The 22,089-nt window shown below is 51.6% G+C and overlaps 2 protein-coding genes across 4 annotated transcripts in view; one reads left to right on the forward strand and one right to left on the reverse strand.

Annotated features, from left to right (window-relative positions):
• PFDN1 (prefoldin subunit 1) overlaps positions 1-1,760 on the forward strand; it is a 33,373-nt gene extending 31,613 nt beyond the window's left edge. For all 3 annotated transcript variants that reach the window (XM_082006322.1, XM_082006323.1, XM_082006324.1), the window contains one exon: positions 1,613-1,760. In XM_082006322.1, the coding sequence (XP_081862448.1) occupies positions 1,613-1,696 (84 nt within the window). In that variant the 3' untranslated portion in view covers positions 1,697-1,760. The remainder of the gene's footprint in view (positions 1-1,612) is intronic.
• A 3,818-nt stretch (positions 1,761-5,578) lies between these two features.
• CYSTM1 (cysteine rich transmembrane module containing 1) lies at positions 5,579-20,444 on the reverse strand (the record flags this gene model as incomplete). Its single annotated transcript, XM_082005977.1, has 2 exons — positions 5,579-5,685; positions 20,216-20,444. The coding sequence occupies 2 exons, from the start codon at positions 20,442-20,444 to the stop codon at positions 5,579-5,581; spliced, it is 336 nt and encodes a 111-aa protein (XP_081862103.1).
• Positions 20,445-22,089: the final 1,645 nt, after the last annotated feature.

Here is a 22,089-nt window from a genome sequence, read left to right on the forward strand (position 1 = left end):
ATGGGGCTGGAAGAGGTGTTCTCAGGGCATGGGCATTTCATCTGAGTGTATAGAAGTGTCACTGCAGGTCTGCTGTGAGGAGATGGATGGGGAGTGATGGCAGCAGGACTGTCCCCTGTGCTTGTGAGTTTTCCTTCGGTGTTAGGGGTCCCAGCTCCCTGTGGGCTTGCAGGAGTCAGGGGAGCGTCAACTTTGCAGTTCTTGCCTGTCGTCAGCTGGCAGTGGCTGTGTCCTGTGGCTCACACACAAGCCCTCCGGCCTGCCCCCATAGCAGGAAGATGCTGCTTGGTAGTGGCTAGCATGTGCTTTTGCTGCAACCTGCACCCGTGGGTGCTTCTCTGCCCCAGCCAGCTGGCAGCTGGGGGAACAGCCCAGAGCAGCATGTGTTTCTACACTTTCCCCCAGCTCCCCCGACATGGCTGAGCACTTCCACTATCCCCCTTTAGTTGTCCTTGGCTTTGGAGGTCATTCATGCCATATCAGGCTCCTTTGCCTGTGGCTGGGGAGACAATTAGTGTAGCCTACAGCAGGATGGTCTAGTCTGAGGCCCGGACTCCTGTAATTTAATGATAATCCTGCCAATGCTTACTGATACCTAGCTTGGCCTGGAGACCGAGCTCTGTCAAGCTCTCCAGGCCTGTGGGAAGGGGCTCAGTGTATGGCTGTAACCACCGTGGGGTAGTGGGAGCATCGTGTGCAGCGGTTCCCAGCAGACTTTGCTGAGAAGAGGACCTTGTGAGGACAGCAAGCTCTGCGCCAGCCTGCAGCACGTACCACCCGTGGAGCCCTGAGGGCTCTCCCTGTGGTTCTCTGCAAGGGTCCCCCCAGCCCAAAGCGAAATGCATTTGGAGCCGTGCTCTCCCTGCTGCTGCCCAAGGAGGTCTGCATCCAGCCACGAGGGCTGCCTGCACTTGCACAGCAACACCTTCTGCCATCCTGGAGTCCACCAGAGACTGTTGTGTCTGTTGTTTGGAAACCCAGAGAAAATAGTCAAAAGAGCCAAGCACCGATTTTTCCAGTCACCTAGGAGCACCCAGACTAGCAGGAAAAAACGCTGCATGCTGAATTCCTATCTTAGGATGCACAGCTTCAGGCTGCTTCCCTGCCAAGCCTAGCCTAATTAAAGATGATTAAGGAAACACACGTATTTGGTGATGATGCCAGGGAATTTCTGATAGAAAGGAGGATCTGGGTTTAGAAACTGGCCCAGCTGGGAAGAATAGCCTTTTCTAGAGGATTTTGCTGTTGTCTCCATAAGGAGACCTCAGCATGTTAATTCCTCTCTAGGCTCCAAGCGTTACAGGATCTGGTTTCCTTTTCTTTCCTTGCTATGGTTAATGTATCCTACTCTTTGCAGCTCTGCTGTTGCAACAGCCCCAGCAGCTCCAAGGAGGTTTCCGAGGGAACAAAATTCAAAGTCTGTGTAAACATTGCCCAGGGTAAATATTAATGCTTCCAGGATGCCTCTGGAAATTAATAACCGCTGTCCTCACTTTGGGAAACCCATAGGGTCGCAGGTGCCCTCAAGCAGGCAGCTTGTAGCTCTGTCCTGGGCACATACTGTCAGTGCTAAGGTGGACCTTAATTCTTCTCTGGGTTTTCTGCCTTGCAGCAGAAGAAGTCGTACCTGGAACGGAGCGTGAAGGAAGCCGAAGACAACATCCGGGAAATGCTGATGGCCCGAAGGGCGCAGTAGCTGTGCAGTTCCCCCAGGGCGTCCTGCAACACCCTCTGGATGCTTTTGGGCAGCTCTGCGTGCTCGCTGCTCACCACCGCCCAGCTGCATGAGCTCTGTGCTGTGGCAGTTTCAATAAAACTCTGCTGTGAAGCCTGAGCTCATTTCCTCTGCCTGCTGCCTCGTCATCTTGCAGTGGCTGCTCTCCCTGTGGGGATTTGATGGAGAAAGGAGGTGGTGGTGGTGGGATTTGGGGTGAAGGCTCTTCGGGGAATCCTGCTTCACTTTAAAGCAGCCATAGCCCTCGCTGTCTAGGAAGATCCCCGTGCGCTGCTCGGCACCGGGGAAGGCTCGCTGTGTTGTTCTGCTTGGAGTGGGGCTGGCAAAACTGCGGCGGGGGGGGGAAAGGGAGGTGGGAAGGGCAGGGCAGGGCCAGCCGTCACCTCCACCCCCTATCCCTCCACCCCCCACTCTCCCAGTGATGGGTGGTCATTTATTCTGTCTCGGTGGTGACAGGCCCTGGTTCACTCCGTTGTGGAGGGCCAGTGCCACCCTGTGCTCCGTGCTTGCAGTGCACCAGCCTGGCCTCCTGCTTCCTCTACTCCTGGCTTTGGTGCTTCTCTGAGATGGAGCTTTCAGGGTTGTCTCCTCTCCTGCCAGCAGGAGCTGGGATCTTGGAGCTGGGCAGGAGTTTCCAGGTCCCATTGCTGACTCCCCGTGCTCTCGCCCTGTAGACACAGGGGTGCTGTCACACTCTGGGCTGGCCCTTTGCCACCCGCTTCCCCTCAGGCCATGTCACCTGCTTACTGGCTGGTCCGGCTTCATCTTTGCTGGTGATCACACAACTGCAGTTGCTGCCCCATGGACACGAGGCCTGGTGCGCTCACACCCTGCACACACACGTGCACACTCAGTAGCGAGCCATCACCCAGGACAGAGTTTATAAGGAATTTAGTTAAGATCAGACAGGCTGCACTGATCAGGCGCTGGACAAGTGTACTGACCAGCTGGTCCTTTCATCCCCATACCTCACTATTTGTCCACACTTGTTCCTCCCAAAATCACCTATACCTCCGCCTTAGGCTCCTCCACTAAATATCCCATAGCAAGTCCTGTGCAATCCCAAACAGCTTTTCCGTGCATCCAGTAATGTGCCCCACCCCCAGACATCCACCCCTTCTTCCAAAAGGCGATCTGGAGAGCTGCTCTGGGTCACTTGTGGGGATGAGTGTAGCCTGGCCATGGGGCTGAGGCTCTGTGGGGACAGCCCTGGGAAAGGCCCGGACAAGGTGTCTGTGCTTCAAGTGTCCTTATGTTGGGTTCCTGCCTGCCATTGTGCCTGTGTGCTCTTCCGGACGTGTGGATGGGCCTGTGACGGGCTGACGGACGCTGTGATGGGCTGACGGACGCTGTGATGGGCCTGGGCACAGCCCGGCTGGGTGTTCTGTGCTCCCCTCCTGCTGGGTCTCTCTGTGCTGCTGTGTGGGCATGCTTTATTCCCTATCCAACTCCAAGTGGCCATGTCTGCTGCTTCCCCACCTTGGCTCCGGTGCTTGCTGGCATCTGCCAGCTGCTGTGCTTGGCAGCACACGGCAAAGATGCAGGGGTGGGCAAACCAGGAGGGTCCTGGATGAGGTGTCCACCCCAGTCCTGGGGCAGGGCTCAGCAGCCAGGGATTGCCCTGCTGCAGGGGCCGCCTTGTACCAGGCTGGGATGAGCTTCAGCCCCTGCCCTGGTCTGGTTCTGGAATGGCAAAGGTGGTGTCCAGGCTCACTGGGGCACTGGCAGACCCCTCTCTTCTCTAGCACCCTGAGCCAATTCTTTCCCCCCATAGCCCCAGGCAGCTGGCACCCTGCACTGTGCAGAGTGGATGGAACCCAGGGCAGCCCTTCCTTATGAGTGTGGGACATGTGGCGTCCCCAAGGACAGGCACTGTGGCACCACGGGCAGGTTGCTGCAGGGGTGTGTGCTGTCGTTGTTAGCCACATGAACCCAGGACCACAGCCACTTGGTTCGTGATTGTGATGGGTGCCAGAGCAAGAGGCAGAGAGCAGCAAACCTGAGTCCTTGCCCCTTCCTATGCTGGGGGCTGTAGGCAAATGGCTCCAGCCCAGCTCCTGCTCTTGCCTGAAGCAGAGGAAGCACCAGCCTGTGGCTGTGAAGTGACTGTGCAGGGCTGGGGGCTTGCCTCATGCCTGGCAAGGCCATTTCTGGGGAGCAGCCAAAGCCAGGCTGGGTGGGCTGACCACCACACTGGGATGAGGGGCTGGAGGGAGGGGAGAGGGGGCAGCCAGGCAGGCAGGGGCGTGGGTGCTGGGCTCCTGAACACTGCTGCTTTTACCCCCTGCCAAGGCGGGGTGAGCCAGGGACCACCCTCCTGAGCCCCGATGGCTACCGAGCTGCCAGGGAGGTGACAGCAACTGGGAAGGTGACAGTGACCGTGCCTGGTGCAGGGAGCCCCCAGGAGCCTGGCAGCAGACCTGAGCTTAGGGCAAGGGGCTTGAACCAAAATCAAATTGTCTTGCCCCAGACCAGACCCCCAAAACTGCATTTCTAAGTGCGTGCTTGGGGCTGTGCCAGAGGCAGCAAGCACCCTCAGGGGGCAACTCCCAAAAACAAGTGCAGAGGAACCCAGCCAGCTGCTTTGTGAGTCCTGAGCAAGCCTCGTGGCATGGCAGCCATGGTCCTGCCATGCAGTTTGCAGCTAAGCCCCATCCCTGCATCGGTTCCGTCAGGCTTGGATGCTAGACCCAGGCCCACGCAGGAGCAGGGGAGCAGAGCTGCTGCCTTGGATGCAGCACATACATGACAAGTCTTAGGGGCCAGACAAGCACAACCCACATTTAGCTCAGCTTGGGCCACTGTCCCCTCTCCTGGCATCTGCTGCCAGGACTCAGGGAGCCTGGATGCAGCAGGTTTCCTCTCTTCTCTGCAGGTGAAGGTGTGCCATGAAACAGCTTCAGCTATAAATCCCCAGCACTAAATTAATCCATGGCCTTGTTTCTTCTTACCTATTAATTTACCCCCTGCAAGCCTATACTCTGCAGCAGGGCGGTGATGGATAACTGCTCAAAACCCCTGAGCAGGATTAGTCCACCCCCAGGAGCTGCTGGCGCACACTTGCAGCAGCTCAGCATGTGCTTCCCTGAGCTCTCTGCCATCCCAGGGGCTGCTGGAGAGGGCCCCGGTCCCAGAAGGGGACCTGCATATCCAGCCCTGGGTAAGCAGGGAGATGAAAACACAACTGAGCTGCCCTGTGCAGGACAAGGGGATGGTGGTGTCAGACACAGGTGCCCCAGCTGGTTTCATTGCACTCTCATGGCTTATGCACCAGGTTGCTGCAGAAAATCCCCCAGATGCTGGTGACAGCAGGGCCAGACACCCACAGTCCAGGCCCCAGCGAGGGGTCGAGGCATGAACTTCTGCAGCAAAGCTGCTTGAAGCCAAGTCCATCATTGCTGCTGCAGAGTCAGCGCATGCAGGAGGCTGAGAACAGACAGCGATGGGGGAAGCACACCCTCTACGGGACAGATTTATTGAAACAGTCAGGACCTAGCGAAGAAAATCAACTGTTGGCTTTAATTATTGCATACGTCTTCATTTCTAGGACTAGGAAAATTTCAACTGATAAATATACATTTCATCAGAATGCCTTTGGCTGAAATAACCATTAGCACATTCTTCAAAGTTACAACAAAAGTCTTAGAAATGTTAAAAAGGGATTTTTCCTTTACTAAAATAAAGGAGTGCACCCCCCACCCCAACAAGGCGCTAGGACTGGCAGACAGGAACTCTTGGCTGTGCAAAGCAGAGCGTTGATTACAGTAACGGAAGGAAGTCAGGACAGGAGTGGGGAGCCTGCATAGCACTCAGTGAGAGGTACGGGAGGCGGCTGCAGCAGAGTCAGGTCAGCATGTCCCAGAGGCAGCAGCAGCAGAGTGCTGTCCAGCACGCAGTCAGGCAGGCGCTTTCGCCCGTATCATCTCTCCGCCGCTCCTCCACGACATACACTGCAGGGACAGGAAAGCTTCGTCAGTCAAAGAAAGAGCCAACCATGTCTGCTGCCCCCAGCACAGCTGCGGTGCCCCTCTGCACCCGAGCACTCACTTTGGGTGCCCACGTGTACTGGAGACAAGCTGGTGCATGGTGAAGCCCTTGCAGGAGGGGAGGTGCCAAGCTCCCATACTGGATGTGGCAGCCCCTCGGGTCACAATTTCATCACTGCAGCAGCACCACGTTGAGGACCCACTGCCCTCTCCCATCACTGCAGCACCCCTCAGACAGGAAGGGTCCCCGGGCAAAGGACTTCTTTCTGCAGCCAGGCCCAGGCTCCTGGGACTGTGCAACATTACGATCCCGACACAAGCAGCCAGCACAGGTCAGCCAGGACCAGACTTCTCTTACGTCACATACAGTTACTGAGCAAGAAAAGGCGCAGCCTGGAAGGTGTCTGCTCCGAGTGAGCTGCCCTCCTCACCTGCCCCGCTGCCTCCCCTGCCCTCTGGCAACCCCCTGCAGTAGGAGGTCCCTGAAGCAGAGTGCCCATGTGTTCCCTGGCTGCCTCAGCTGAAGCCAATGCCCCTCCGGGCCTGGCACAGCTGCCCTTCCTGGGGCAGGAAGCACCCAGCCCAAGCAGCGGTGCTGAAGGGGGACCCTGCGCTCCTACAGCACTTGGGGCACTGAGGAGGGAGCATGTGCAAGGAGGATGGTGGGTCAGACGCGGCTAAGGGCCACCCAGCCGCTCCCTCCCCTCAGCAGGAAAAGAGGATCAGAAAGCTCGTGGGCTGTGTAAAGACAGGGAGATTGCTCACCTATTGCCATCATGGGCAAAACCAGACTCAACTTGGGGAAAAATTAATTTATCACTGATTAAAATAGATTTGGCTAGTGAGGAACAAAGACAAGCAATAAAACACCACCTTCCCTCCTGCATCCTCCTCCCAGCAGCACAGGGGGACGGGGAATGGGGCTGCACCCGCACACAGCAGCTCCTCTCCTCTCTGCCGCTCCTGCTGGGAGAGGTGAGCTGTGTGACCCTGTGTGCGAACAGGGGGGTGGCACCTGCAGGCTGGGGTTGTTTCCCTGCAGCCTTGGCAGAGCCCATGCTGCCCCTGAAGTAATCTGTGTTCTGGGTACACTGAGCTTTGGAGGGATCGTTAGGCACCTGCTGATGGAGACGGCAGCTCAAGGCTGTCAGCAAAGAGTGCTGAAGACCAGCGGGAGCAGCTGCCCTGGACCAGACCAGGCGCTGCTGGAGGCTGTCACAGAGCTCCCAGCTGGCCTGAGCTCCAGCACAGGACAGCCTTTGGGCACTGACGCAGGGTCCCTGCCAGGAGAACCTGCTCCAGCATGGGTCCTCTCCATGGGCCACAGGTCCTTCTGGAAACATCCACTTGCTCCACAGTCCTCCACAGGTTGCGGCAAATACCCAGAGTGCCACCTCCTCCTCCAACCCTCTACTGTTTCTCTCTCTTTTGTTCCCTCCTCTCTCTCTGGCATTTTCTGCACTTTCTTAAGTATGCTCTCACAGAGGCACCATCAGCTTTGCTGATGTTCTCAGCAGTGTCCTGTGTCCCCCCACAGGCTTGCTTTGTGCTCAGAAAAACGTTCACCCCCTTTACTGCTTCAGTTCTCCCATGAGCGATGAGTGGAAGGTGTGCTCTGGCTTACAGGACATCAAAATCCTGACACCATCGGGGGGGGGCAGAGAGAGGAATAGCCCAGTAACACCTCCCGAATATCTGCCCTCAGGTACAGTCTGTACCCCAGCCTCAGGCAGCACCCCTCTTGCCAAAGGGAGTAACACAGAGCGGAGGCATCTGTATGCAGGCGCAGCCCAGCTCCAGAGGAGCCGCTGCATGGTGCCGGCAAAGCACCGCTGCCATCCTTCCCCCCGGGGCTTTGCAGCTGCCCGTGAGCATGCAGTCACAGTGCACGGTGTCCTTGCTCCAGGACCCTCAGCGGGGAAGCACATCTTCTCCAGACAGCCCCAGAGGCAGGCTGCAGCGTGCTGCAGTGCTGTGACAGGCTGCGCTGGAGCAGGAGAGGGGCCACGTGCTCTCATCCCCCAGGAGCTGCTGGCCCTGCCTGCCCCTGCAGAGCCAAAGCAGGCACCTCCAGGCAGGAGCAGACTGGGACCTGATGAAAACCTGGCTCCCGTGCACAGACCAGGGCCCTGTGGGCTGTCAGGCAGTGCTGCTGTGGTGGGGGAGACTGCGCTACCTCCTGCCCACAGCCTGTGGCCAGGGCAGGCACCAGCAAGGAGTGCAGAACAAGCTCAATGACTTGTGAGCTCGGCACCCTGGCCTCCTCCTGCGAGCTAAAAGAGCCTATTTCATCCCTTTGAAAGGGTGGACCACAGACCCATCCTGTCCAAAGCGGAAATCTGTCCCAAGGCAGACAGGACCTTGGTCAGGCTCTTCCATCCTACCTGCCTGCAGTCCCAAACTCGCACTCAAAACCACGCATTGAAGACTTGCAAAGGCTTCACATTCAAAAGCATGAAGACTTGTGAGCATTTGACCTTATACAGCATTATATCAGCAGTTTTCTATTCACTGCCTGTCATCCCTGGTGAGGTGACCCAAGTCGACTCGCTCCCGTACACCTCAGTGCAGTGCAAGCTGTCATCAAGCTGCTGGTCAGGTCCCTGGAGCAGTGGGCTATACCAGTCACCGACTGCTCAGCAGCAGGAAAGAAGGGAGCTGTGCCCTGCTGTCCAGGGGAGAACGTGGCTTAGCAGAGCTGCCCACACTGTTCTGGTTTCCTTCCCTGACCAGCAGTGCTGGGAGCAGCTAGACACACAATGCCTTTGTGCAAACCAAGTCATACAACCGAGCTGCTCAGGAAGGAGAGCAGCAGGGCAGAGCTGCGCAGGACAAGTTCAGCTTGCAAGGACTGAAGGAGGCACTGGTGGATCCAGGAGCTCTGAACAAGCAGCTAAATTCTTTGGTACCTTTGTTTCCTCCGAGAAGGTCCTGTTACAATGAGTGAAAGCAAAACACATACCAAATGCTCTAAGAGTCCTGTATAAGGTGATGACATGCAGTTGTGTGTGCCCTTTGGCTTGCCAAACAACAGGCAGAGGCGGCCAAGAGCTCCTCACCAGCGTGGGGTACCAGCCATGCTCTCCCACCTACATTCAGGTCAGAGAAGATGCCTTCTGGCTCCTGCCATCTCTCAGAGCAGACAGCCGAGGGTGCTTTTTCCCACAACTGCTCAGAAAGCTTCAGAACCACCTCCTGGTTCTCTGCTGGAGCCCTGAGGCAGCTCTGGTTTCTAACTGGTTGCCAAGTACCATTCAAGCTGTCCTTCAGAGCTGTGGAGAGCTGTACTGCTGCTGCCAGAGCATTGCCATACCCAAAACTGAGGGTCACGGTGCCCTAAGACATCCAGCTCTGCACATAAGGGGGCTGGAAGGATGTTTAGGGAGGCACTGGTTCCCAGTGGTTTGGAGGCAGCAGGGCAGGGCGACTCTGACCTCTGGAAAACACCAGCAAGAACAGATACCACAGAACTTGCTCCAATGCAAAGTCCATGTAGCTTCAGACAGAGTGAAACCCAGGGGAAACTGACACCCTTCCCTGCCCCAGAAAAAGCTCTGCAGCATGTGACACTCCCAAACCTGGTGGACAGCGTAAGGTTACACTGCTTTGGGGGTGCCTCACATATCCTCAGCTCCCTTGCTGGAGCAGCTGAGATGGACTGAGCTCTCAGGCTGACAACACCTGGCCTGAGGGTGGATACCCTCTCCTCTGAGCACGAAGTATGGCACTGCACACTGAGTGCAGGCAGACCTAGCTAGCCAGCTGCTCTGGCCAGCCGCCAGCAGGCTTCTGCTGACCAGTGGAGGCCATGTCACTGCAATGCAAACCACGGTCTGGAGGGCAGTTACTAGTTTCAGTCACCCCAGTCAAGCCCATCTTCACCCTGGTTGAAAGCGGCTGTACCTGTAGCCGCAGCCAAAGCAGCATCCAGGGAAGAGCTCAAACACCGTTGCCTTTTGCTGCTAGAGTTGAAGAAACATCACTTTCTGGTAGCTCAGTGCTTAAGCTACCAAGCTTGAGCATGCAGAAGACACGAACTGTCAATGTTGGTGTATCACTTGACAAGTCCTCCATCGTAGCACACAAACCAGTAAAGGATTTTGCTGGTTAGTCAGCAGCTTGCAAAGAAGTCAGTGAAATCAAGTCCAACTGTGTACTCTGCTGGAGGACAGGTCTGTATAACCTTCCCCACCTCAAAGCAGAGTTGAAATGGATGCTGCCCTGTGCAATTTTTAGTAAGCTGTCCATGACTGCAGGCATACAAGAAGAGTTTGCCTGAAGTATTTATGATTAATCCATTAGAAGTTTTAAACTACAGCCAAGTGTCGAGGGCATACTGACAAAGCATGTATGAAGTGCTGTTATGAAACACTTGCTGAAATCTTACACAAAATGGCTTTTAAAAATTTGGGCCTGTGCAGCAGGACACAGGCCCTTTGACGACACGGCCGCTCAGCTGACTCGCATCGGATGCCGCCTCTCAGCACAAGTGGGTCACGGCGGCAGCGGGCATCGCTCCTCCCCTGCCAGCCAGCACCTTCAGCGGCCTGCGCGGCACTGCTGCTGGCCGCTTGTGCGAGACAGGTCTGCACTGAGCCGGCTGATACGCAGGCACAACTGCCCACTAACAATTCAGGGCAGGACTGGGACAGGAGAAGGGACAGCGAGGGATAGCAGCCATGCCAAGACCTTTATGGGACTCACCATGGGTTTGGGGGGTGTGCCTTTCTGTTAGAAACTGTGAAACAGCACTGGAAAAAGACCACGTCCTTTCACCCTCTTCTGCTAAAGGCTGGAAATCGTTTAAACCAGCAGCACATTGTGGCACAAGTACTTTTCTGCACAAACCCTCTCAGAAAAAAGCTGTTTTTCCCCATGCAGGGGGTTACAGTACTTTACTGAACACATTTGCCTTCCAAGTTCAAGGAAAGCTCCAAAGACGACCATTTGAAATACACATTTGAGAAGTCACTGCCTTCCACCCCAGAGAGAGCAAGAGTCTCAAGAGGGCATCCCTCTGCCACCGCCAGCCCACAGGAGTTGCTGTCAACTGCTGCTGCAGTTTGAGAGGAAATACAGTCACCACTTAAAAGTTTTCAGACTTTGACAGCATCTGGGCAATACTCTATATAAAAACACCCACCTCTCCCTTACAGTTTGAGTTTAATGATCACTTTCTTTGAAGCTCCATCAATGCTTCAGAAGTTGTAGCTCTGTTCCTGTTGCCAGAGAAACTTTAAACACAGACATACAACATTAATGCTAAAAAGCTTTTCTCATCAACCGGTTGGTTATGGGGCTTACACAGGAAGGGATAAGTGCAGAACAGGGGAAGGCTGGTCAGCTATTCACTTACAGCTACCAAAGTGCATAGGGTAAAAAACAGTTCAAAGGAAGGCTAGATAACTATCCCCAGCCAAGCCTCTCATTAAGCTGGAGACATCCTATACCAATCCTCTCCTTTTGGATACCGTGCAACTGAATATCAGCTTCAAAGCACTAACACAAACACAGTGACAAAAGTACCCAAGGGAACCAAGAATGCCTGGTAGCAACTTTATTCACTCTTCCCAGCCTATGCATTAGTGCTACTCTAAATTCAGGTGATCCCCTATAAACAGCACAGTCAGAGACAGCAAAACAAACTAAGCACCTTACTCAAACCTCTAAAATAATTTTGTTAGGAAGTCTTGCACAGCACATTTCTGATGCAAGTCACCCAATGTCTTCCCAATTCACTTCAACCAGGAGTTTTCCATTAACAGAGATCAGGTTTTCTACTGGAATAGCTTTGCCAACAAAACCCCAACCCAAAATATGTCAGTTAAGGGAACTGTTGGTTTTGTATGCTTCTTGTCAGAAGCCTGAATGCCTCCAAGCTAAAGCCACCCAGTTTGCTGTGGCAAGCCTTACCGGGGACTTCATTAGCTGCTTTGTGCCTCTCTTTTGCCCAAGGTCTGGCACTCCAAATATCTCCTATGGCATGCCAGGATCCTTGCCACTATGAGCAGAAGCCTGTTAGAACTTTGGGACTGGTGGTCTGATAGAGAAGAAAAACAAGGGCAATTTCTCTCAGAGATGCTACACAGCACTCAGTTTTAGGCTCAAGTTTTGATGCTTCCATTGTTTTTTCTAAAACAGGGAGAGGGTGCAAGCAGAGCAGACCCTCCCACCTTCTAATCACCCTTAAAGAGCTTAGATCATGATGAATCATGCTTACACCGAAAATGGTAGCACTCCCTGTAATCACACAGTACCACAGTACCAGCCTGCACAATCCAGTGCAAATAACTCCCACTTTGTTTTTAAAACAAATACTACAATACCTGTTATTTCAGTCTGCTTTATCTTAAGCATACACATTTTGTTTCTTCTCATACCTAACTGATATGTTAATCATTAGCTCCGTGAGGGAAAGGCATGAACAGTACTTTTCACCTGGACTGGTATAAACTAAAATCGTGACCTTAGACTGCAGTGCTCCTTATGGCCGTGCTTTACTGGGTCTGCAAGGATTGCAGTACAAGGGTAGTGGCTTTGATGATAGAACCAGCCCATCCTGTCTCAGGGCCCTGGCACGGACCTCACTGCTAAGGTAGCAACTCACCTACACGGGAGCCCTCCACCCCGGACAGCAGGCAGTGACGGTGCCCGAGAGCCCTCAAGCTCTGCAAGCCCTCCCGGAAGCCTTGCTGCAGGTCGGCAGGGGCCCTGGCCCTTGTCTAGGTCCTTCAGGTATGACACTCAGGCAGACAGACAGCAAGCGAAAGCTCACTTCAGGCAAGCCAAGGGGCAGGCTCAGCCACGAAGTCAGCCGCTGGGGAGAAGCGAGGGGCACGCAGCCCCAGGGTCAGCCCAGCCTCGCACCAGCCAGCTGCAGGGGCTCCTCCTAAGGCAAGAGGGCTTAGGAGCATGAGAAGAGCCATGGGTCTTGAAGTTTACTACTTCAGCTCCAGCTGTGTGCTAGCACAGAGACCCACTCTGCACGCAAACGAGTTACTTAATACTCCTAGCTGCTATAAGCTGTTAGGCAAGGCCTGGAGCACACAAGAGGAAGCAGCAACAAGCAGTTTACGAACCACTTGCTACTTGCAGACCAAAAATTCTTCCTGTGGTATCTGAACAGCTGTTTGACATAGTAACAACTGTTCAGAGTAGAAGTATTAATTAATACCACAGTCTTCACATCCAGGAGGAAGCATGCAGCAGTGAAGGGACCAATAAGCCTTTTCCCACATGTAAATAAAGTGGGCTTTTTATCGCAAGCCACTTCTGCACCAAGAGCTTTGTTTTCACTTGTCCAGACAGCCAGCAAGAAGTCTGGCTTAAAACTGCACAACATCATTTTAATAATAATTTCTTTCACCGTTAAGTGCTGCCTACAGCAGATTGCTAAGTCAGGTCAGTCTGTTCATCTGGTTCTACCTTCCAAACATTCTTACCCAAGTCCTTTGAAAGTGTTTCCATTCAAGATAGAGGCCAGAGAAGGCAAAGTCAACGTAAGAGCATTAGTGGCAGCCAAGGGAGGCAGAGGTGACAGTGACTAGAAGTGTTTCTGAGCCATTCTTTGGGGTGTGCACTCTCGGTCTGCAGACCAGTACAGCAGGACAAACGAAGACTCAGCCCCAACCGCCCAGGCAGCCACGTGTCCTGGAGTAAATCCCACGAAGGCAGCAAGTACGGAAGAAGAGATTGCATGACTGGGGAACAGGGACCCTAGGACTTCAACTAAAAGTTTCATACCAGCTGCCAACGAGGCTCCGCTCTGCCCCAGGCCTCCTCCCTTGCCCGCAAGACCTCCAGGGCAGATCCTGGGCACAGATGAGATCTAATTCCCTTGGCAAGAAAAGCATTTAATTATTCTTTTTCCTCTCTGGGGATATCTGCTCATGCTTAACATCCCCTGGCCCCCCGACTCCCTCCTGCCCAGAGGCTTTCACTGTATGCACAGTCTCTACTGACACCATATTCAGATTTCAGGAAATACCTTAGCACACTCCCGAAACAGATACCTGTCAGAGATGGATGGAAATACAAATAGCTTCAAGCAAAAAATCTTCCAAAGTTGCAAAATGCTCAGAGCAAGCTTCACAATCCCCACCTCCAAACAGCTCTACTGCCAGAGCCACCTTAGCAAAAAATCAAGTATCAAGGAAGCAAACTGCCAGTGAATACAGGCAGTTTCAGCTGCAAATCCCCTCTGCCACCAGAGAGCTGCTGCTGACCCAGCCCAGATTTCAGCCTGGACTCAAGCAGAAGTGGCTGATCTACAGCTACCCGCGCTGCTATCAGACCTGCCCTCTTCCATGGCTGCGTGACCGTATCCAGCAGGTTAGGAAAATGCCTTCCAGTTCCCGCAAGTCTGAGAAGTTTTTACGGTCACCCTAGAGAGCTGTTTCAGCCTTCAGGGAGCTGAACAGGCAACACATTTCAGGGAAATTACCGTGTAGGCGTGCCAAGTGAGCACCTTCCCGAGCCAAGGCTGCACTGGCCACATTTCACAGAAGGGTGAAGTTGTTCCCCTCTCACACACTGCATGTGCTCCAAGCATGGATTAAGTCTGATCATAAACCCTGCAGAAGATTTTATTGCAGCTGAGCTCAGGGCTGGGAAAGAGGCGATTTTCCTCACCTGAGCACACAGGGGTGGGATTCAGAGACCTTTGAGATAATGGCAGCAATACTAATCAGCATTTATGGCGTATAGATGTGCCCAGGAAGGGTTCAACATCTGTAAAAAGCAGGGTTACAGGCACTCCTTATAGGAGAAAAGTGTACTGCATACCTTATATAGTAAGTACTCAAGTCTCTGCAAGATGTTAGCAGGCATCCGCCAGCTCTCTAAAGCACTATAAATCCCATCACACAGCTTAGAAAGCGTACAGGAGACGTCATATAAGAAACCAGCTACCCCCAGCTCAGAAGTACAGTAATGCACAGCTTCAGACCCTTCAGTCTTCTTCTAGACTGCAACAGATGCAGAGACATCTCCCAAAACTACAGAATGTGAGAACTTCCTCTAAAATTTTTTTAATCAGTGAAATCTTAATTTACTGTTAAAGCAAGGAGGCATTTTTCACCAAGTCACCAGGGCTAAAAACAGCACATTCCTCAGCTTGACTCAGTGTTTCCATTGAAAATCAGCATCAGTCCTAGATTTAAACAAGACCTGGCTTGGAGGGATTTACACAGCACAAACTCAGTCTTACAAGGGTCTTGCAAGAGTGTTCTGGGTGACAAACAGGAGGGACAAAGTCCAGTTTTAGAGCAAAGGGAACATGCCACAGTGAGTAGTCGCTCAGGGTAGCAAGACTCTCCTTGAGCCGTGCCCCCAGGGCTTGAGTACCACAATCTGTGCAGCACTTGCAGTGCTGCGAAAAGGCTTCACACAATTTGCTTCTTGCCCAGGCTAGATGCCCAGCTGACGAGGTCTGTCCAGAACCACAGTCTCATTTAATTCAGTCCACTACAGAGACAGCCTCGTTTAACCAGTTTGTCTGAAGCACGTCTTCAGATCCAGGACCTGAATTTGGTAATCCTTTGCTCTGCATCAGGCTTTTCTCAAATTATCCCCTCCTTGGGGGTGAAAAGCAGCGAAGGTGAGGTCGGACATCAGCCCCAGGACAGCACTGTTTGCCAGCAAGCAGCCCCCACTGTGCGTGCAGCCAGCTGACACGAGCCAGGGACAGACGGAGGCATGATACAGCAGTCTTGGGGGAGAGGGAACACCAGGTTTTGACGCACACTACAGTATGGGAAGCAGATAAAAGGACAACTGTCAAGTGAGGGGTTTTTTTTTTCAGGATACCAGCTGTCTGGAGTTGCAGCTCCTGAAGGTACAGTAACAGTTAAACTAAATGCTCTGACAGAGTGCTTGGAAAGGGTCAATATACAGAGAGGAAGCCTGCTGGAATTGCTCCATGCTGCCCTCCAAATAAACTTCTGCTGGGGAGGTCTCACCTCCACAAGCTTTGAGACGTGAGGGGGTAACTGCTGAACAGCACCAGTGAGCCTCACCAGAGCAATTAGTATCCTCTCCTTTCCACACTGAGATGCATGAAGAGGAAAAATCCACCCCTCTAGCAGAAGGCAGTGACTGTATCTAGGTGACCTGCTTATTCTTGCAGCTGGCCAAACATTAGGAGCCAGGCAGCATCACTGTGACTATTACTCTTATCACAGCCAGCTTTGCTACAAGTAATCAACTTCTAGAAATAAGATTTCCACCTTGTGCGTACAACAGGTCAAACGCAATACTGAGCTTTGTTTGCCTTTGGTTGGAAGGAACGCTGCTGACAGAGCCTGGTTCCCTTTGGCACAGCACAGAATAGCCTCATCCATTACGTTGCTACGTATCAAAAGGCTGGAGGCGGGGCGGGGTGGGGGGGAGAGAAATTAAACTGGGCAAATTGCTAACATCAGCTAGTGCTTTCAAAATTAGTATGTCACTTCGTACTTTGGCTCATTCCACTTCTTTTTAAAGCACGCCATTATCAACAGCGTTACATTTCATCTCTAATTTACACAGACAAGAAGGTACCTGCTGACTAGTCAGCAGATACTGTGGTTTTATGCCAGTGGATACCAAATTATTCTATAATGAAAATACTGGCGGGGAAATGAGATTTTTCTGGAATGAGACATTTTCTTTCTCCTAAGCAAGCCCCGGCTGCTCAAGAAGGCCTGGCTCCTTACGCCGTGCTCCACGCAGGCACCACGCTCCTACCGCTGTGCGTTTCCCAGCTTTATTCTGGTGCAGGCGCCTTTCCTTTAGCTACCCAAAGCATTGTGTGACACCGAATGGCAGATCTGCAGTATTCCAGGAACTCATGCCTGGACAGATTTTGTGCGGAGAGACATGAAGACAGCCCTCAGTCTTTACATCAAGGAAGATGCAGACAGAAATCAGCACTAGTTCACAGAGTTAGGAAGCTGAATCAGATACCTTTAAGGATAACATCCCTCAGGCTCAGCATATAAATTATCAGTTCTAAAGGTAAAGGTCAAGTTGTTTCCTTCTAGTGAACAACAGCCAAGTCAGTTATTAGCCCTTGCAAGGTGCAAGAAGTGTTTCTTCAGAGACTTTGCTATCAGTAGCCTGTGCAAGCCCAAAGCCCAGACATCAAAAAAACAAAACAAAAAACCAAAACCGTGCCCATGAGGTCTTCAGTGCCACCTCTGCAAGTCATCCAGCCTCTCTGGCTCACTGCTCCTCCACCTGGAGGGGAAACACACTTCAAGGCTGTTCATGCCCAACAGTGTTGAGGCAGCTAGGATGGCTCTGAGGGGGTGCAAGCTTGCACGCTCTGGACTCCATCCTCTCTGGGAGGAGGGACAAAGGACCACCAGCTGCCATTATCAGCGGCAGCCTCCTTCTTACAGTGCTGTAATACGTGAGAGTCATATGGCCAACACCACTAAGTCTTAATGTGTAAACTGCAAGCTGATTTCTGCAACCAAGACAGTCGTCATGGCTAACTAATCCTACACAGTCTAGAGTGGAATATACTTGTCCTCCTTGTTCAGCACTGTTCTGGACTGCATCTTCCTCTGACAAGTCTTTATATATGTCCCGCTATTCAGTGTCATATTGAACAGATGACAACATCACCTATTTCTAGCAGTCATTGCTTGCTTAACAGTGATAACTTTCTCTTTCCAGCCTTGATGTTACCTACCCTCGCCAAGCATGACCCCAGCAAGAGGAGCCAAACTCTCCAGTCTGTGCTTACAGCTCCCACCCCCTGAGGATGCGGAGGAATGGGTGCTGTGGCTGGGGAGAAGCAAGGCTGCAGCACGCATGCCACGCACCGGCGGCCTAACTCACGCCAGTCCTTCTCAGCCTCAAGAGCCCTTCAACAGCAGCCTTTGAAACAAGGCTCAGTGCTTTACCCGCTCTTCTGCAGCATGGGTGACAAAAACAGTACTAAGTTTAAGCTGTTTCCCTTGTTACATCTCAGATGCAGCTTTCTTTTTAATACAGAGAGCAAGCCATGAGGGTTTTTTTCTTTTCCAGGGGCCAATTGGACAGGCTATGTCCATTGCTACTCCTGACAGGCCACAAATTGTTAGCTTAAAAAACACCATCACCATGAAATGCTACTTTACCATCAGATTTTGAGCGCTCAAAGGTAATTATTTCCATTTGCATGATCCACTCAAGACCAAAATACAATGCATAATTACTTCCACACATTAGCACACTGGCTACAATCCACAACATAAGAGCTCACTTTGCAGTTTGCCTACACAGTAAAATAACTTAAAGCATAAAATTTAAAAGTATAGTGAATTTCCTAGTTTTCAATGTGCACACACATTTGTTCAGAAATACTAATGCATTACTTGGCGTAGCTTAGTTCATTAGATTAAGCAAAGTCATCTAGGAGAGAAAAACAACCGCTCTGAAAGGAAAGCATCCACACAGTAGCTCTTCCCAGATAACTGCTTGGAAACACCACAAGAACTGACAAGCCACATTAAATCATGCCAGACCAGCTAGGCAGACTGTGATGACTTGATTAAATTTAGACATCAATTTTTTATATTAGAGGTTCAGCCACACCAACAGATACGTGGCATTAGTATAAAGGATTTTTTTTAAAAACAGCTTTTTTAGGGACATCCATTCTATATTAGACACTCCTGGAGGTGATCTTCTGCTAAAGTGTCACCAAAGGTCACGTTCCAGTTTAAGCAGTGGGCCAAAAAGGAAAAGGGTGTTCAACAGAACCAGAATCAAGAACAAGGAAAAGCTTTTGCAGACAAACACAAAGTTATAGCCCTGACTTAACTTTACAGACATTAATAAATGTTTTTGTATGTTACATCCACTTCAGCAAAAGCAATGCAAAGTGGAGGCTCCCAAGGTGGCTTCAGAGACCACACATGGCTACAGCAGGGCAGTTCAAAGACAGGACTGACCAGAAGATCTTTGGTTTGTAGGTTAGGGTGCTGCTTCTGCAGAACTGCAGTTGTGTTAAGCTTAGGTTTAACAACAAAACCATGCCTCCTGCAGCACAAGCCTGGGCTCTCAGTGAAAGACACACTCAAACACTTAGCTATTTGTCCTCTCCAATTTCCCAGCCTACTCCTTTGTGCTTGTCCACAGGTTTGAGAGCAGAGCAGAGACCTGATCTGAGCAGACCCACTCTCCCTTCAGCTTCTGCTAGCATATCCCTTTTTGTGGCTATCGCTGCAAAGTGACACTTGCACTAACCAAAGATGTTCCACATGGGAAACTAGGAATTTTTTTCCCCCTCAGTACTGAGAAATGCCTGTTAGCCACCCCAAAACTATGCAAGTTTCCCAGGGAAAACCCTGATTACACATCGAGTCCGTGTGGTGGTAGTGGTGGGAAGCATCACCATGCTGCTGCCTCCTCCTTCTCAAAGGCAGACCCTTGAGCTTTTCACTCTTTTAGAGAGGAAGCTGAACTCATGACTTGCACTTGTTCACACTCCTGTTCACTCACACCAATTGTTTGCTGCTTATATTTAGGTCCTCTGGCCATACCCACACCAGAATATTCCTGACATCTTACATCAGCTATAAATCCAGGACTACAGCAGAAAAGTGTCGTCTTGTGTTCAGAAGGAACCTACTATGTTTCAGTTTGTGCTTGTTGCCTCCGGTCCTGTCACTGGACACTGCTGAGAAGAGTCCAGCTGCCTCTTCTTCATTCCCTGCCATCAGGTATTTATACACATAATAGGCCCTCCTGATCCTTCTCTTCTCCAGGCTGAACAGTACCACCTCTCTCAGCTTCTCCTCCTGTAAAGCTGTTCTGGTCCCTTAACCATCTTCTCAGCCCTCGGCTGACAGTTCGAGCCTGCAGCGGGCACTGTAGCAAGCCCCATGAGAGCTATGGGTGCCAGAGTAAACCAGCGTGCCATATTGAGGTGACACGGCACACAGATGGACCAGCTAGCTGCCAAGGTAAGTTACACCGTCCTCCTTCCCTTCCCCAGAAATCTGGGTTTTTCCACAGAACCATAAGAGCTTCAGAAAAAAACAAAAGCCCAGAAATTACTCCAATGGCACTATTAGATCTCTTGGACAGATACTGATGGGCTCAAGAAAACTGATGCACATTAATTTGGTAGGAACTGTAATTGTACATTTTAATATTACGAGCTTTAACTATGCAGCTTTTGGTTGAAACGTATCAAACAAAAGACAGGCAAAACGAGAGTTGTGGCAAATCTCAAGCCAGTAAAAAGCATGTATAACAACCTCAGCATAAGGATTCCCTTGAGGGATCAGCATTAAGGATGTTCAGCAGTATCTTCGAACAGCCAGAGAACTGTAACAGAGGCACAACAGCAAAATAAAGCAGGAAAACAGGCTATAAACAGAATCACTACTTCAGAGTCTCCACCTCCCCCAGGCCTGTTAGGGCCAGACACTGGTATTACTTCAAGGTCAACATGTACTCATGCATTTGTAAGCCACAAAGGGTCACGATCACATCGCACCACAGCTGCTAGGCATACCTGTGTTTTTAGGCCCATCTGCATACACTGGTCCTGGAGGCGGAGGTGCATTTTGCCATCCATATTGGGGATAACCTTGATAACCTGGCTGGCCTGGCTGGTACGGCCCAGTAGGTCCAGGAGGATAACCTGGGTATGGGCCAGGAGGACCACCCGGTTGCTGTGCATAGGGTGGGTAAGGGGCAGTTGGGCCTGGGCCAGGGTAAGGCGGAGGATTTTCGTAGTTCATGTGGGATGCAGAATCTGTCCTGCAGAAGAAGGAAAACAAACAGAAGAACTGGTTTGCTTTTGTCTGTTTCATCCATGACCATATAATTCCCATTTCAAACTGCTCTCCAGAGGGCCCTACGTTAAGTGTGAGAAACAGACCTCAAAATATGTGCTCAAGCAGTGAGTTTATTTTTAACCCTATCATAAGGGCAGAGACCAAGTTTAAGTGATTTCTTTTAAGTGACATGAGCTTAGCTCAGCAGCAGAATGACTTGCTGCTTTCCAGTTATGCATCAGCTATTCACCCTAAGACATTTAAGAGTCTTGCAACTGCAAAGCAAAACCCTCTGCTTCCACTCGTGATTAAATAGCTTTTAAGAGAGATTTAGAAGCGACTACATCATGTTTCTGCCAATATTAAAAAAGAAAAACATGCAGAAACGCAGCCTGTTCCAGACATGTTTGATAGCCTCCACAGGAGAAAGAGTGAACACAAATGTCCATTACACTTCTGCCAATTGTTACAACCCATCTAGACCAGCACTCTGGAGCAAGACTCTATATGAATAATTTCCGGATGACACTGTAACCCCGCACATTGCGTATTCTTCCAGTAATACGCAACTGAATCATTAAGCAGCCATAAGCAATCAGGACGTTGGGCTCAGTTTCATTCAAAAACCAACATTAAAGACACCTCAGAGAGTTGATGTTCATAAAACCTATTGAACATATTACTCATGGTACAGCCATCAAAAGACAAGACTGTCTCAATAATGCAACTTTAACCTCTAAGCAGCATGACTAAGCAAACCATTTCTTATGTTAGGTTTCTGAAGCTTCTCCCTGTTTGAGAAACAGAAGCGACCTTAATACCATGTGTTCAGGAATCATCCTGACTGAAGCAAGCTGTACTCTGCTATTTCCTTTTACCATTACAGGGTGCAGAAGGGTCACCATCTCCACTTTGCTGCACACCTCCTCCCACACGCCACAGGCTTCAGGAAGAAATACCAGGAGCATAATTTTCCCCGCTGAGGCTCACTGCTGCCGGCAGGGAGGAAGAGAGGCTGACAAGCAGGAGTTGTTGGAAAGGGCAAGCAGCCAGGCTAGAATGACCTGGATGCTCAGTCCCGTGCACCCCTGCGAACATGCTGATTTTGAGTCCAGAGGAGACCGTTAAGCACATCTAGACTGAGCTCTGGCATGACGCAGATTAAAGAATTTCACCTTTGCAACTCTACAGCAAGCCCAGAGCAGTCACCTGCCAGGCAGACGAAGCCAAGTGAGTCAAGCCTCTGGGGCTATGTTTAGCTGCTGCAGTCCCTGACAGTTGTTTGTTTATGGCTTGCTATTTCATCACCCCAGAGTGCCGACTGTCCCTCCCCAAGGACGGATCCCTAGGCTCTCTGCTTATTTACACGTTACTGCTGCCCGAACGTCGCCAGCACGACGGTCGCTGCTGCGCAGGCACCGTGGGGCTGTCCCACGCGCGCAGCCCCGTCCCGCTCTCGCGGTAACAGCCAGTCTGACCACACGCAATGCCCAGGAGAGCGCTGCTGACTCGAAGTGACGCCAGAGGTGCACTCTGAGGGAACGTGGCTGATGTCCCTCCCATGGCAACTTCAGTCTCGGCAGGCCGGGTCTTCCCGGGCCTCGCCAGC

The sequence above is a fragment of the Phaethon aethereus genome (genome assembly GCF_964289735.1).
Source record: "Phaethon aethereus genome assembly, chromosome: 14".
NCBI lineage: Eukaryota > Metazoa > Chordata > Aves > Phaethontiformes > Phaethontidae > Phaethon > Phaethon aethereus.